Source organism: Acartia tonsa, chromosome 2, assembly GCF_053477335.1.
Source record: "Acartia tonsa isolate MP-2025a chromosome 2, ASM5347733v1, whole genome shotgun sequence".
Classification (NCBI taxonomy): domain Eukaryota; kingdom Metazoa; phylum Arthropoda; class Copepoda; order Calanoida; family Acartiidae; genus Acartia; species Acartia tonsa.
In genome coordinates this window covers 27966745-27981810 of record NC_137261.1, presented here as the reverse complement: position 1 = coordinate 27981810, position 15066 = coordinate 27966745, and the positions used below count along the sequence as shown (strand labels likewise).

The window sequence follows — 15066 nt, the reverse complement described above, 5'->3', positions numbered from 1 at the left end:
ATTGAGATTGGGAAAAAATAATCTGAATATAAGATTTGTGTTCAAAAGGGTAAAATTGTAATTGAACTTAAATAAACTGTTCTAAGCTGAAAAGTTATATCTATTAATCAATAATTTAAGTTGCTTTGCTTCAAAAATTAGCCCTCAAATAAAATGTATCAATAAAATATATTTATTTTCAGAAATATTTGAATCCCAGAGACGAGTTGCGAATTGATTGATTATCGCATATCCCAGGAAAGTTCATTATATCATCATTTTTCACATTTTTCTCTCTCTGTATTTTCACAATTTTTGCCAATATATTGAAAAATATATACTTATCTGGTTCCACAACAAACGCAAGAGTCCCAAACGTTGGAGTGGACAAACGCAGGAGTGTTAAAATACTAATTTAAGTAAGTATTTCTATACAGGTTAGGTTAGGTTAGGATATGAATGTAAAAATAAGCCCCCCGCAGGGGTTAGGTATTTAATAGGTTAGGTTAGGTTAAGTGTCCACCCCTGCGTTTGTCCACTCCGACGTTTGGGACTCCTGCGTTTGTCCTAGGACCATTTCTCTCTGTTTATACCGAAAGGTACAGGAATAGGGAACAGGAATCCAAAGGGATAAACAATGGCCTATAAAAGTGATGTACATCCCTAATGATGATACACAAAATTACCCCTTCTGTAGATTACAATTCGTGATAGAAACGTTTGAACACTGAACTTAATGATCAACAAATAAAAGTTGTTTAACCAACGAATAAGAACACGTTATTATAAAACTTTGGGGACTAGTGTAATAAACAGTCTATTGTCCCCCCTCTATCTGGATAGGGACCCATTTATTTGATGCAGTTATTTATATAATATTTACATTTGATATCTTTATGTACATGTTTTATAAAATTTCTTAGGAATAAAAGCAAGTAGCATATGAAGCTTATTACTTTTTAAAAATGTAAGGTTCATCTTAAAATTCACGTTTTCCCCGTACAGTTTTATAAGATATTTCAAATTCTGTATAGTAGCTTCGCTACTTCTAATACAAAATTGTACTGATAGAAGATTGTTTATCTGTACACCTAATCCATCTTAATAAAAGTATCTCCCCCTCTCATACCTTGCAAAGAGATATGGAAAAATGATCTGTTTATTACACTAGTCCCCAACGTTTTATTATAACATTTTCTTAACAACTTTGGGGACTCTTAATAGATTTTGATTGGTTGGTTTATTAAGTCGAGTGTCCAAACCTTTCAACCACTAAGGGTAATTTACAGAGGGGGTAATTTTGATTATTAACATTAGGGATGTATATTAATTTATCCTCCATTGTCTTATTCCTTTAGATCCTTGTCTCCATACTCTGTAAAAAAAGAAACTAGCATACAAAGTCTGACATAATAAATCTCTATTAGCTGTCTCATTAATCCAACCCGACTGTGCCCCCCCCCCCCCTCCTCCTATCTTGATTATATATGAACCTGGAACTATCAGGCTGGAAGCAGCACCCCGACATCTTGGAAACATATCTGTCCTGAATTTGCCCCCCTTCCTCCCCCTGGGTGCACAGATGAATATTTAATCTACATTATTTACTACATCGCTCATCTACAGTAACTGTGTTTTGAAGGTAAAGATTTTTTGTTTCTTGCAGGTGGTTTTCTATTTAGCTTATATTTAGTTGATTCTGTGAGTCTTCAAGCTGATTTTAAATAGTTTGTGACAGCAAAAAAAAATAAATGAAAAAAAAAAAACGAAATGATTACTAGATGATAACTCTCAATAGTGTTGACCTAGTCCTTTGGCCTCTCGTGATCAAGAAAAAGAATGACTTTTTTTCTCTTTTCCCGAATAATTATCTTTAATTTATAAAGTATACGATAAATGTTTAATTATATTCTACCTTAAGTATATAAATAAATATATAAATCAAGGATATATTCTATAATCACTTCTTAATATAATTAGTTATCAAAAATTGCACAACATTAAGAACATACTGTACAAAAGTTTTATATTTCAGTATAAACTCAATTATCTAGTTATCCAGCTGCAATTTTTCTTTTTAGTAGAGCAACTTTAGTTTATTACACCAGTCCTCAAACTTGTAATATAACGTTTTCTTATTCGTTGGCTTACCAATTTCGGAAACTTTTGATTTATTAAGTTGAGTGTCCAAAAGTTTCAACCACTAATTATAATCTACAGAAGGGCTAATTTTGTGTATCATCAATGGGGATGTAAATCAATTTATCGGCCATTGTCTTATCTCTTTAGATCCCTGATCTGAGAGCAACTGATCTATTACTGTGACTGTCCTGTCGTCTGTCCATTAAAAAATTTGAGATTTTCTTAAATGCTATAAAAGATAGAATTCTGTTTTTGTTGTTGTTTTAATCATTTATAACATATGCAGTAATAAATTATTTTTGTCAATTTTTTGAGCTTTAAAAACTAATAGTTATTTCTCGGATCGTTTTATAAACGGCTTTCCGCGGATATAGAATGTACAATTATTATAATTGTACATTTTTATATTCGTAGAAAGCTGGATATAATACGATGCTAGACATAGTTTTTTTCGTATGGATGAGAACCGGTTCCTATCCACCGGATTCGAATGAATACGAGAAAAATATTTTTCAACTTTAAGTCCTTTTCTCTTTTTGGTTTCCAATTAATGCATATGATGGCCAGCTAATTATTTATAGCTTTTTAAGCCTTTTAAAATTCATTTACGCGCGTTTCATTAATCCTTTTTATTGTATTCTTTGGACTATTTTCATCTTAAGAATTAAATTAAAGAAATAACATAACAGAATTAATATTACTGAATCTTTGTCCCTGTGTTTCACAAACTCCATAGACTTGAATATTGAAATATTTGATTTGATTTTAGTAACCTTTTCTCCATGCCTTTGATCTGCACTCAACCTTACATATACGCTATATAATCTCTGCCAGTAGCAAAGCTTCAATATAACTAAGGTCTGTTCGTCCGCCAGTCTATATGTCCCCTTTGTCAAGTCAATTAATTTTTTTTGGCTTCGATTAAAGATAGTTGCCCTAAATTCACTAAAATGACAATTACTTAATCAAATTGTTTAGGACTTTTTAAAGATTGTGACAATTAAGAGATTGCTACGCTTTAAAAAATGGAAAAATGATATGAATTCAAGTAACAGTATTCCAAAAAGATCAAAGTTGAATAAATTGAAAAAAATAAATATATTGCAATATGGAATGGTTTGTATCTTTTCAATCTTACTTTTATTGGAGGCACAAAAAGATCATGGATAGAAATATTTTATTTTAATTTAACTATTCTATGTTACTTTAAATGTTTGAGGTAAATCCTTATAATAAAGTAACATGATGTTTGTCTGTTTGTACCGAAGGATCTTGCTAACCACTGAATCGATATGATTCTCCTTTACTGGGTAGCTTCTAATAGGTCCCCTATAGGTCATAGGAAAGGTTTATAACTGTTTTAGGGGATAGATTAAAATTAAAAATGGAGTGTGGTCGACTACGCTCCCCCCAAAAAATTCTCCCACCCAAATTTTTTTACTCAAAAAAATCTAAAATAAAAATGGGTAGTCATAATTAACCCCTCTCCCCCCCAAGTGCCCCTGGAGGCCTCTAGGGGGCGAAGCCGCTAATACTAAATATATTAGTAACACCACTTGATGTAATATTTGTTGTGTGTTCCTATTTCTTTTTTTTCTAATTAACTAGAAAATGTTCCTTTTCCCAAATATAAGAGGAAAGTAGATAACATGTCTCTTCTCTTAAAGTTATAATATAGTTTTTCCTATTTAGTATTGACTATCATGCTTAATAATAACTCAATAAAGATGACAAAACAGCGTTACAGACTGACAGGCGGACCGACAAACAAAGTGAATTATAGAAATTGTTATAGAATTAACTTGAATACTATGAAAGGGGGATAATGCCGTCAATTTAAGGTGATAACCTGCACACCACTTATTGGTCCGTTTGTTCATCCAGTAGGAGGATATTTGATTGAGTAATGAGTGTACTGGGGGGGGGGGTATTTTAGCCAGCTTCAAGTTTCACTTTATTAGATTTCATATAATCTTGTAAAAAATCCAAGTAATATTAACTCCATTATTATAAAGTAATTTCGCTACTGAAATGTCTTATTATGGCATATCTAGCAAGAGTAGAACCTTATAATATATTTCTAAGAGAGTAGAAATTATTCCATCCTTACGACTATTTCTCATCTTTTCCAATTAGGCATCTGCCATTGAATGTAGTTGTGTAGCTTCAGGGAATACAGTTTCACAACTAAATCGTTATAGCAGAACAAATCTAAATTATATAAATAATAGGAAAAAGGTATTTTACCTTAAAATGTCTTTTTGAACACAGTTTATTACTTTAGATAAGGATAGGTTAGGTTATAATGGGTATTAGGTAGCCCTGTAGGGTTAGAACACCATAGCTCCACGCAGGGGATATTCAAAGAGAACCTCTCCGTATTATGTCAAAATATGGAGGAGGGAGGGGGGTGGCTGCACAAACTCAACAAAATTTCAAACGTTTAAACATTTCATACATGCTTTTTAAAGATCTTATCCTGCATATGTCTAAATATTATAATTTTTATCATGTTTGTGAAGGCATTCAATAAGGTAGGTATTAGTTTGTATGTGGTACTACTAATACGAATAAGCAAGAGCAATTCCCAAGGGTTCTAATTAACACACACTTATATATTTACTTTTTTTTATCAGGGATAAGACAATGGCCCATAAATTGCTGAAGATTCCCAATGATGATATACAAAATTTCCCTTCTGTAGATTTAAATTAGTGTTTTTGAAACATCTGAACACTTAATTTAATGAAACAACCAATCAAAGTTCATTAAAGTCCCCAAAGATGTTAAGCCAACCAATAAGAAAACTGTATTATAAACTTTGAAGTTTGGAGACTAGTGTAAGAAACAATTTCCCTTCTTTCTGTTTTTATCATACTTAGTTTTACATTTAAAGATAAATATAGATCTTTTTTGTTGTCTTAATTCAATTTGCGAATAAGGTAATGCACAATATAGATAGTTATGTATTGTTTAACCAAATTATTATTATCTATTAATTGATTAATTTTCGGAGAAAAAATACTTGTTATGGCTTTATAATTTGATATATGTTTGATAATAACCTTATGTATTTTAGTTTTTCATGAACCTAGTAGCTCTGCAACAAGCATCTAGGTGCTGCATTAAAAGGGGTAAGAAAGGGGACAGAAAATAGCCTAAAACCATCCTAGGACATATGTGAAGTACCCTTAAAAGGAGAACTCTATAATTTCAGTAGTTATTGAAATCTTAAGCTTTCGTACTTTATATTATAGGCTATACAGGAATCTAATTTTTAGAGTAGTTACCTAGTAGCATAAAACACTAAAAAAATTCAATGACACAAACCGAATGAAGATAATCTTATTATAAAACTTGTGTTGCTTGAAAGATCCATAAACATTGAAGACATTAAGAGTGCAATCACATCCGCTTATTGTCATACCTTTGTATATTGCCTATAAAAATGACGTCATACTGGCCTGCCATTGGTAATTTAGTCTGTGTATTGGCCTCTCATTGGTCATTTGTCTTAAATGCCTCATTTTTTCATTAGCTTCATTATTGTCATATATGCAAAATACTTTAATATATGCAAAATTGAACAGTTGCAAACAATTTAAAGGAATGAAGAATTTGGGGGATGGCAGTTTGTGCTGCAATGATAATTTTCAATTAAAATGATGTGACATACTACTTTGAGATAGTAATGGCAATCTAAGACAATTTACTTAACTTTAATTGTCCATCAATTTTCTTTATTGTTTCTTAAATGGTTAGCAGGGTTATTTGGTTAAATATATAATGGAGATAAACACAAATAAAAATAACAGCAATAAAAGTAAATGTTCATAATCATTTAGTATGTTACAAACTAATATTGTTTCAAATTGCTACTTGCTAGGTAAATTTTATCCAAAATCAAAATGCTTTAAGATTAAGGCTTAACGGAATATTTCTTTGAAGAAAAATTACCATTTTATTGAGGCTAAACATTTTGACTTTGAGAAGTAAGTGCAGAACTGTATACTGAATTTGTCAAAAATAACTTAATTCAAAGAAACTATTTTTTTTGACAGACAGAGGGTTGGAAACTATAAGCTTTTCTTAAATAGATTTATTGGATGGGTATATTCCCTTTCATGTATTTTCATAGTAGCTTTTGATAGGTTATTTTAGGTTGGTAAGGTTATGTTATGCTAGATGATCATCATGCAATTGGCCCTACAGGGTTAGATCCCCCTAGAGGGGCTACCAATAGGAGAAAAGCTAATTCATCGAAACGCCTCTTAAGGGGCGCTATCTTGAAAGGGACTATGTTAAAGTTTTTTACTGGAGAATTCATTTATTAAACATTTTAGAGACATAGAAGCATTGAAGTAAGTTTGGTAACTCAATTATTTTATGAAAGTTTGTAAAATTAACAAATTGTTATATAAACTGAGGAAAGATTAAGTTTAAGACTCTTGCGTAACAACTAAATTTGGACCTTTCTCTGTACATGTATTTGGATCATATACGCATTTATCCCAGGTTTGAGAATTACTGTTAATAAATAATCAACTAGCGGCTACGCCCCTAGATACCTCAAGGGGCACTTGAGTGAAGCGCTGGAAAGTGTCTTGTGTGACGTCATACAAATACGTCTAAAAAGAAGTGAAGAGGAAAAGTGTGAAAGAAAACCTCTAAAAAAGATGGGTTTAGACGTTTTTTATGACATCACAAATGATACTTTCCAGCGCTACCACTTGAGTGAAAGATGGGAAGAGGGAGGGAAGTAGACACTTAAGAATCATATCGGTTCAATTTATGTTACTTTTTTGTAAGGATACCACAATTCCTTTACACTTAGCTATTTCACATGTAATTATTTTTGATGAGTTGAGGGGGGGGGGGGGGTATCTTCTTTACTGTTTGCTTTGATGGATGCTACCAAAAATTTTGTAGCCTGTTAACTTATTCCTTCTTTTTATTATTTAATCAGATTAACAACTGTATGACTTGATATACCACCTGTCTGTCTTTCTGAAACTCTTGATTTAAGCGCTGTAACACAAAGTAGAACGATGTCTGTCCGTCTGCTGAACATTAAGATCTTTCTAACTGCTAAACTGATTAGAGAATACAACTAATGAACCTTTGGTGGTTTTTAGCTATTAAGGGGTAACAGATTTAAAAAAAAAAAGATTAAACATACAAAATCATTTATGTATTTATAATCACCCTCGCGTATGTAGGTTAATTATAGGATCTCAATATGATGAATATACAGTTATATAGACAGGGTATTACAAACTAAATCCTGAAGGTTTATCATCACTTTGAGATCTGAAGGGATAAGACTATGGCCAATACATTTATGTACATCCCCAATGACACAATGACAATACAGAAAATTTCCCTTTTGTAGATTAAAATTAGTGGTTGAAACGTTTTAACCAATCAAAATGTATTAAAGTCCCCAGAGTTGTTAAGCCAACGAATAAGAAAACGCTATTATAAAACTTTGGTAACTAGTGTGATAAACATTTCATTGTCCCATCTCTCTCCGATCATCAGTGCTAGGTTAAGAATGAAAGAGAAAAGCATTCAGCGATTTTAATCGGTATAAAAAGTGTACTTTGTGTTTTTTTATAAATGTCCAAAAGAATCCATGAATTAAAATGAAACAGTTTTGTTGATTTACATAATTAGTGAACATTAAGTGCCTTTTTACGGATTTCACCGTGTAAACCTTACTGGAATGGTTTATTTCTTTACCTATATTCAGTGGCGTCCAAGCTTTTTCATTTGGGGGGGGGGGGGTAAAAATTTGACACTCCAAAATTTTGGGGGTGCCTACGTAACCCCCAAATTCACTTTGGAAGGGGGTAATCACCCCTTTACCCCCCCCCCCTTGGACGTCATTGCCTATATTATTCAAAATTTTGATATTACTCAGAGAGTGGGGGGATAGAAATATTGGAATTTAAATTATACTAGAACTAAAAGTTTTATAATATTCTCTCATACATAGAAAGGATAATTTTGTTTATCATTGTCGGCGAAAAACATCAATTTTTTTTATCCCTTATTTGAGTTTTTTTAACCACAATATTTGTATTTTATCCACTCTCGCACACACAATATGAGACTTAAAACGAGATTGAAATTATTGGCTCTTTTGTGTACCAGGTCCCCAGTATTGGAATATTGGACTTTTTATTTACATGAAAACACACACACACACACACACACACACACACACTCACAAACACACACAAAACCATCAAACACTTTAATAATCTAAACACATAAATATAAATATGAAAACAGATTTAATTCAGTTTACACAAAAAAAAGAATAAAATTGGAAAAATCACGAATTATAAAAAATAAGTATTTATGTCTTTTACAGCATGAATGCCAAACCGACGCATCAAGTGAATTGTAGAATTGATGCTCATTGGAATAGGAACTCTTTACCGATAATTTCAGCCCTCTAAAAAAGAAGCTAAGAAAATCCTATTTTGGACGGACTGACGGACAGACAAAGTGAACTATAGCGAAGCTTCGCCACAAAAAAGTTGTTATGTAAAAAAAATCTTTAGAATTGTTAGGAAAATGAGGGAAAAAAGGTGTAGCATACCAATATGGCCCAAACATGCATCTTTTTTCTTCAAAAAATTGCACTTTTTGCGGCTTTTTGCAAAAATGAAAAATTGATAATTACTTATTAAGAAATACAATTAAGAAAAAACGCAAATAACTGGTAATTGTGATTATAATACAAAGTAGAACAATGTCTGTTCGTCTGTCTGTCTGAAACCTAAGATATCAGTAACCACGGATCCGATTGGGCTTCACTCTTCAGGAAATACTAGTCCTGTGATGGTTTTACGCTATTTTTTAAAACTTCTAAATTTCTTTTTCTGTTTAGGTGTTCTGCCATGATGAAAATTGATACTTTGAAAACAGTTACAGGGACGTAACAATCCAAAACTAGTGACAAACTGTGACAAATAAATAAATAGAATAGTGATAAATAGTTACAGCAAAAATCATATTTGTGTCTACGACTAGTTATCACCTAACCATCAACCCTGGTGTCGTTAAGCGGAAAGCACAACACCTCGTCAGGCTCCATGGCGCTCATGGACGGCGAGAACCGGATAACGCTGAACGTCGGCGGTGTCCGGTTCGAGACCTACAAGCAGACGCTGAAAAAGATTCCGGCAACCCGGCTGTCCCGGCTGACAGAGGCGCTGGCCAACTATGATCCAATTCTAAATGAATATTTTTTCGACCGTCATCCCGGCGTCTTTGCTCAGATTTTAAATTATTACAGGTAAGACTATACTAAATTATAAAAAGTAGTAAGCTTTTTTGTCTCTGAACCGATGTGATTCTCCGTTCGGTGAAGCTTCTTATAGGTCCGGCGATGTTTTTAGGCTATTCTATTTTTATAAAAAAAAGTCTGAATATGGTTTTACGCTATTTTTCTGTCCTTCCATATCCCTTCATATTTAGAGCTCATAGATGCTAGGGGCGCAACCGCAAAGTTCATTTATAAAGCGGTTGGTTGGAAGTCTATTCATACTAAAGATGTTATTTCTTAAAAGATGCATACTTCGAAAGGTAATAATCATAAATCGGGTAAAAGGTTTAACATACTTGTATGTAGTGGGACAATTGTAGTGTAATAATAGTTATTTCTCGCATCGTATTATAAACAGCTTTCCGCGGATATAGAATGTACAATTATAAGATTAAAACCAGTTTTTTAGCCCCGAGGTGCCGAAGAAATATATCCACCGGATTCGAATGAATACGAGAAAATAAACTTTTTATTTTTTTTTCGTGCTTGTTTTGGTTAGGTCAAGTAGGGGTTTATACAGATATAGTATTGCGTGTGATATGACCCATCTAGGGTAAAACCTAACCTATTCATTTAGGATTTTTAGAAGTCGGTACATTATTAGCATAATTTAACCTAATTATGATAAAGTTTAAAAGCATTTATTCATTCTTTGCTTCTTATTATTTTAATCTAATTAGGGCAGGATAAAATATATGCCCTATTAAACTTAAACAGACCAATTAATTTAATGTTTGGACCAATTTTACAATATTTATCAAACCATATGATACCAGATTTAGACATAGAGAGAGAGAGAGGGGACAGTGGGCAAGTTATTACAATATTCTCTAAAGTTTTTTGATAACGTTTTCAACTTAGTAAAAAAAAAGAATTTTTTTTCTTAAATTAGGTTTTCATCTTTCAAAAATTAATATAATCGCTCATTTTTTTATCATTTATTATTTAAGTTTGCACAAAATCTTGCATTAAGATCATGTAAAATAAATTAATAAAGAAGGTATGTTCACTTTAATTTTAAGTTATTCCCAGTAACTGAGATATCAGTAAGAAGCTCTTTATAGTTCCTTTTGGCTTAATAAATACAAATGACCCATGATATTCCTATACACAGACTAAAATACCAATGACAGTCCAGTATACATTTTAACTGACCAATGATAGGCAATTATTGCGCTATTTTTTACAGGAACTATAAAAAGATAAAATTATCAAGCTATATTGATAAGGATTGATATTTAAAAGAAGAATTGTAAACGGCAAAAACCTACATTATAGTGTAGATTTGCTCTTAACCAGGGATTTAAAGGGATAAGACAATGGCCGATATATTGATGTACATCTCAAATGAAGATACACAAAATTACCCTGTATGTACATTAAAAATAGTTGTTGCAACGTTTTAACACTCAACTTAATGAAACCAATTAAGAATCACTCAAGTTCCCAAAGTTGTTTGGCCAATGAATAATGAGCTAGTATAATAAACTGCTCATTGTTCCCTCTCTCTCTGGCTCTTAACACTTATAGATAACGTTATCATCTATTGCTCATTCTACTATAATAAATAAATAAAGAGCAATCTAGGAAGAAAAGTAATAATTTTATAGAGATATGGTAATAGGGCAGCTTGTAATATATTTATTCTCTTAAAAACCAAATCTTTAAGGATTGAATCAAAATAATACTTCTTAAATTTGAACACATATTGATGGAAAAAGAAAATTATTTTTGACATAAACACATCCATTATGTGGAAATTTTTACGCTAATTCAATTTCTGCTGAAGTATTATCAAAAGTATTATTTTTAGAAAGTGCATATTTGGTCAAGGATAATGGGATTATACGACAACCTTAACCCTTTACAGTCGGGCCCCTTGCCGCACCATAATCGGTCGGGGGGGGGGGGGGGGGGGGAAAGGGGCGTTCAACGCCCCCCCTTATTATCTCAGTTCTTATTTGAGCTAGAGGGCTAAATTTTTTTGTGCAAGTCTCCTGTTTGATAATGAATTTCCAATATTTTATAATTCTAAGTTATGTGTCATACCCATACTTAAAAAGTCAAGCAGTTTGGGCTCTTTATCTTTCACACACAGAAAATGAGATAGAAAAAAACGGATGGGGGGGATGGGGGGGCGTTTAACGCCCTCCCCCCCCCCGACCGTTAAGGGTTAATAAAAATATTCTATGCAACAAAATATGAAACAATTTTAATCATTTTATATAAAACATTAAAGAAGGCATGAATATATCCATCTACTCAACTGTATAAAGATGGAATATTTGTATCTATTGAGCCATGATTATACTTATATTATGGAGTGAGGGAGGGGACAATGGGCTATTTATTACACAAGTCACCAAAGTTTTATAACAACGTTTTTCTTATTCGTTAGCTTAACAACTTTGAGAAATTTTATTAAGTGTCTAAACGGTGCAATCACTAATTTTAATCTAAATAAGGGTAAATTTGTGTTTTATAATTGGAGATACATCAATTTTTCGGCCATTGTCTCATCTATGCATGTTTATACTTCTGTGCTTATGGATTTTTCTTCCCTACTATCTAAATAGAATAATTGCTTCATAAAGAGCGAGATAGTCTGATAGACATTTATATATTTAAGTCAGAGCAAAATAAATCAAATAAATAGGTACTAAATTATTTTTCGGATTTTTTTATGGACTTCTTCTAAGTTCTCTCAGCTGCTATTTAATATAGAATGTTTATTATTTTGTGAGGATAACCCTTACAAAAGAGCATGCAATAAATAAATTACTTTTCTCGTCAGTCTCTTGATCAGGCTAAAAAAGGTCTCTTTATGTTTGAAAATGTTTCCTAATAATATATACTGTTAAATAATCACATATTCTCGCTCTTTTTTATGATCACTAAATATCTTCTCCATTTATCTGCTTGTCTGTTAGTCTTCCATGATTTGTACTATAATGATGGCAATTTCTTAATTTATGTCTGTAATATCTTTATACTTTTCCTACTACATATCTCTGTCTATATGTACGTAGGATAATCTTATGCTGTATGTCATTTACAGTAGAAAATAAATTATTTTACCATATAAGAGCCGGTATATCCAATACAGGATAGTTTGGGGTTATCATGTAAAAAAAGAATAATAAAATAAAAAAAAAGTAAAAAACTTAAAATAACGAAGAAAAAAAAATATGTTTTGTTTTGTCATTTGTTTCTTTATAAATTTTTTGTTATTTTAATATCTACTTAAAACTGTAATGATATATCATTTAAATAACAACTTTTATAATCTTGATACAACGAAAAACTTATTAACCCCCAAGAAAAGAATAATTTCCACCAGTCTACCCTTTACAGATTAACGCAGACAAACAACCGATTAGTGCTGACAATCCCATGGTATTCTCATCCCAACATATTATATATACTTTCTACTTATTCATTTATAATATCAACAAGGATGACAACATCAAAAAGAAGCGAAGAAGATGGGATTGATTATCCCTGGGATTGATTTATTATCTTCCGAACAAGTGAAAAGACCCTTTCCCTAAATTAGTAATGAATTGGTCGTAGAAATCCTCCTTATAAACGTTCAACGGTACTAAATAGTTATAGGGTAGAAGCTCATTGGTCAAATAAATCTTCACCATAATTGTCATAAATGGAAACATTCCCCACATATTATTAGAGATAGACAACAAATCTATAGTATAGATGTTTATCCAGACAACTACCTGGATCCCCTTGTAAAGGACCTTTTTCATCTTCTAGCAAATTGCTTTCTGCTTCTTGCGACTTGGCTGTGTTAATATTTCCGATGCTATTCGTTGATTTTCAAAGACCGACTTAAAAGTCGGCATAGGGTCTATGGGAAGGGAAAATACAGTTATTTAACCCCTTTCCCCTCTAGTGTTTTACTCTAATAGATAGATGAATATATAATGAGTTATAGCAACGTTGCATTTGCACTAATATAAATCATAGCAGATATAATAATCTTGTTTAATATCTGCAGTCCTAGCGCAAAGTAAGCCGCATCTGCTAATTTTGTAAGGTGTTAGGTTAGAGTTTGAATTGAAATAGTGTCATACTAAAGACGTTAAACCAGAATAGTTCCACATTAATTGTAAAAAAACATTTATAAACGTTCTAATGAAAATGGGTATAATACAATATATTTTAAATATGTTATTTTGTCACAAACCTAATTATAGAGAAGTAACATATTTAATAAAAGTATAGTATATAAGATAGCTTCATGGAAGTAAAACTTCTTATATGAAAATATTTACTAAAAGAAATTATTACATATACTTAATTCATTACTATATGAATAAATCATATTCTAATAAAAAAGTTTTTCTTGCCGACCCCTCTTTTAGACATGCACAGTACTTCTAAAAAGCTATATGTATTTTTGTAACTCGCATTTTTACGTAATTACAAACGAGTTGAAAGGTTTAACATGTAAGTGGAGCTTTTCTATAAACCGTTTACGGGATCTTACTGGACATATATACACAAATACACACTATTTACTGCAGAAAAAAGGATTATATCAGGGAATGTAAAGGAATTAGACAATGGCTGATAAATTAATGTATATCCCCAATGATGTAAACCAAAATTACCCCTACTGTAGATTACAATTAGGGATTGAAACGTTTGAACACAACTTATTAAACCAACCAATCAAAATCAATAAAAGTTGATGACTCAACGAATTTAAAAACGTTTTTTAAAACTTTGAGGACTAGGATAATGCACAGCCCATTGTCCCCTCCTTCCCTGTAAAGCACTGATGCAAAGATATATAACCTTGCATGTAAAATTATCCCTTATAGATTATTGTAATTGTTATCCAATATTTTATACAGTTATACTTTATATGTAGATAGAGATAAGACAATGGCCGATAAATTAAGGTACATCAACAATGATTTTATACACTTATACTTTATGTGCAGATAGGGATAAGACAATGGCCGATAAATTGAAGTACATACCCAATGATGATACACAAAGTTACTCCTTCTGTAGATTTGAATTAGTTATTGAAATGTTTGGACAACCATCTTATTTAACCAAACAATAAAAATTCACTTGTTAAGTCCCCAAAGTTGTTAAAGTTTGGGGACTAGTGTAATAAACCCTCTCTCTGATGATTTCACAAATCCCCCTTAGATTAAAACTAAAAATTACGTGTAAAATTTGGACATTGGTAGTTTGAACCATTCCATCAATATTTGGCGAATTTCACCAAGTTTTGAAGACAACGAATGCGAGAATGTGTAAATCCTAAATTATTATGCAATCTTTAGTTCTGTGCATAACTTCTTAAAACTGTCTTTCCAGGATATGTATATTTCCAGGGATCTAAAGGGATAAGACAATGGCAGATAAACTTGCGTAAATCCCTAGAATATAAAAAATTACCCCTGCTGCAGATTAAAATTAGTGGTTTAAAAATTTGGACACTTAACTTAATGAACCAACCAATCAAAATTCAACAATAGTACCAAAAGTTGCTGAACCAAAGAATAAGATAACATTATTATAAAACTTTGGGGACTAGTATAATAAACAGTCCATTGTCCTTTACCTCC

General features: G+C 31.8%; 1 protein-coding gene across 1 annotated transcript in view; it reads left to right on the top strand.

Moving 5' to 3' along the window:
• The first annotated feature begins 1482 nt into the window (after positions 1-1482).
• Positions 1483-15066, top strand: part of LOC145308561 (potassium voltage-gated channel protein Shaw-like) — a 44748-nt gene continuing 31164 nt past the window's right edge. Inside the window, exons 1-2 of the mRNA XM_080150277.1 lie at positions 1483-1621; positions 9023-9430. Coding sequence (XP_080006403.1) covers positions 9228-9430 — 203 coding nt within the window. The 5' untranslated portion in view covers positions 1483-1621; positions 9023-9227. The remainder of the gene's footprint in view (positions 1622-9022; positions 9431-15066) is intronic.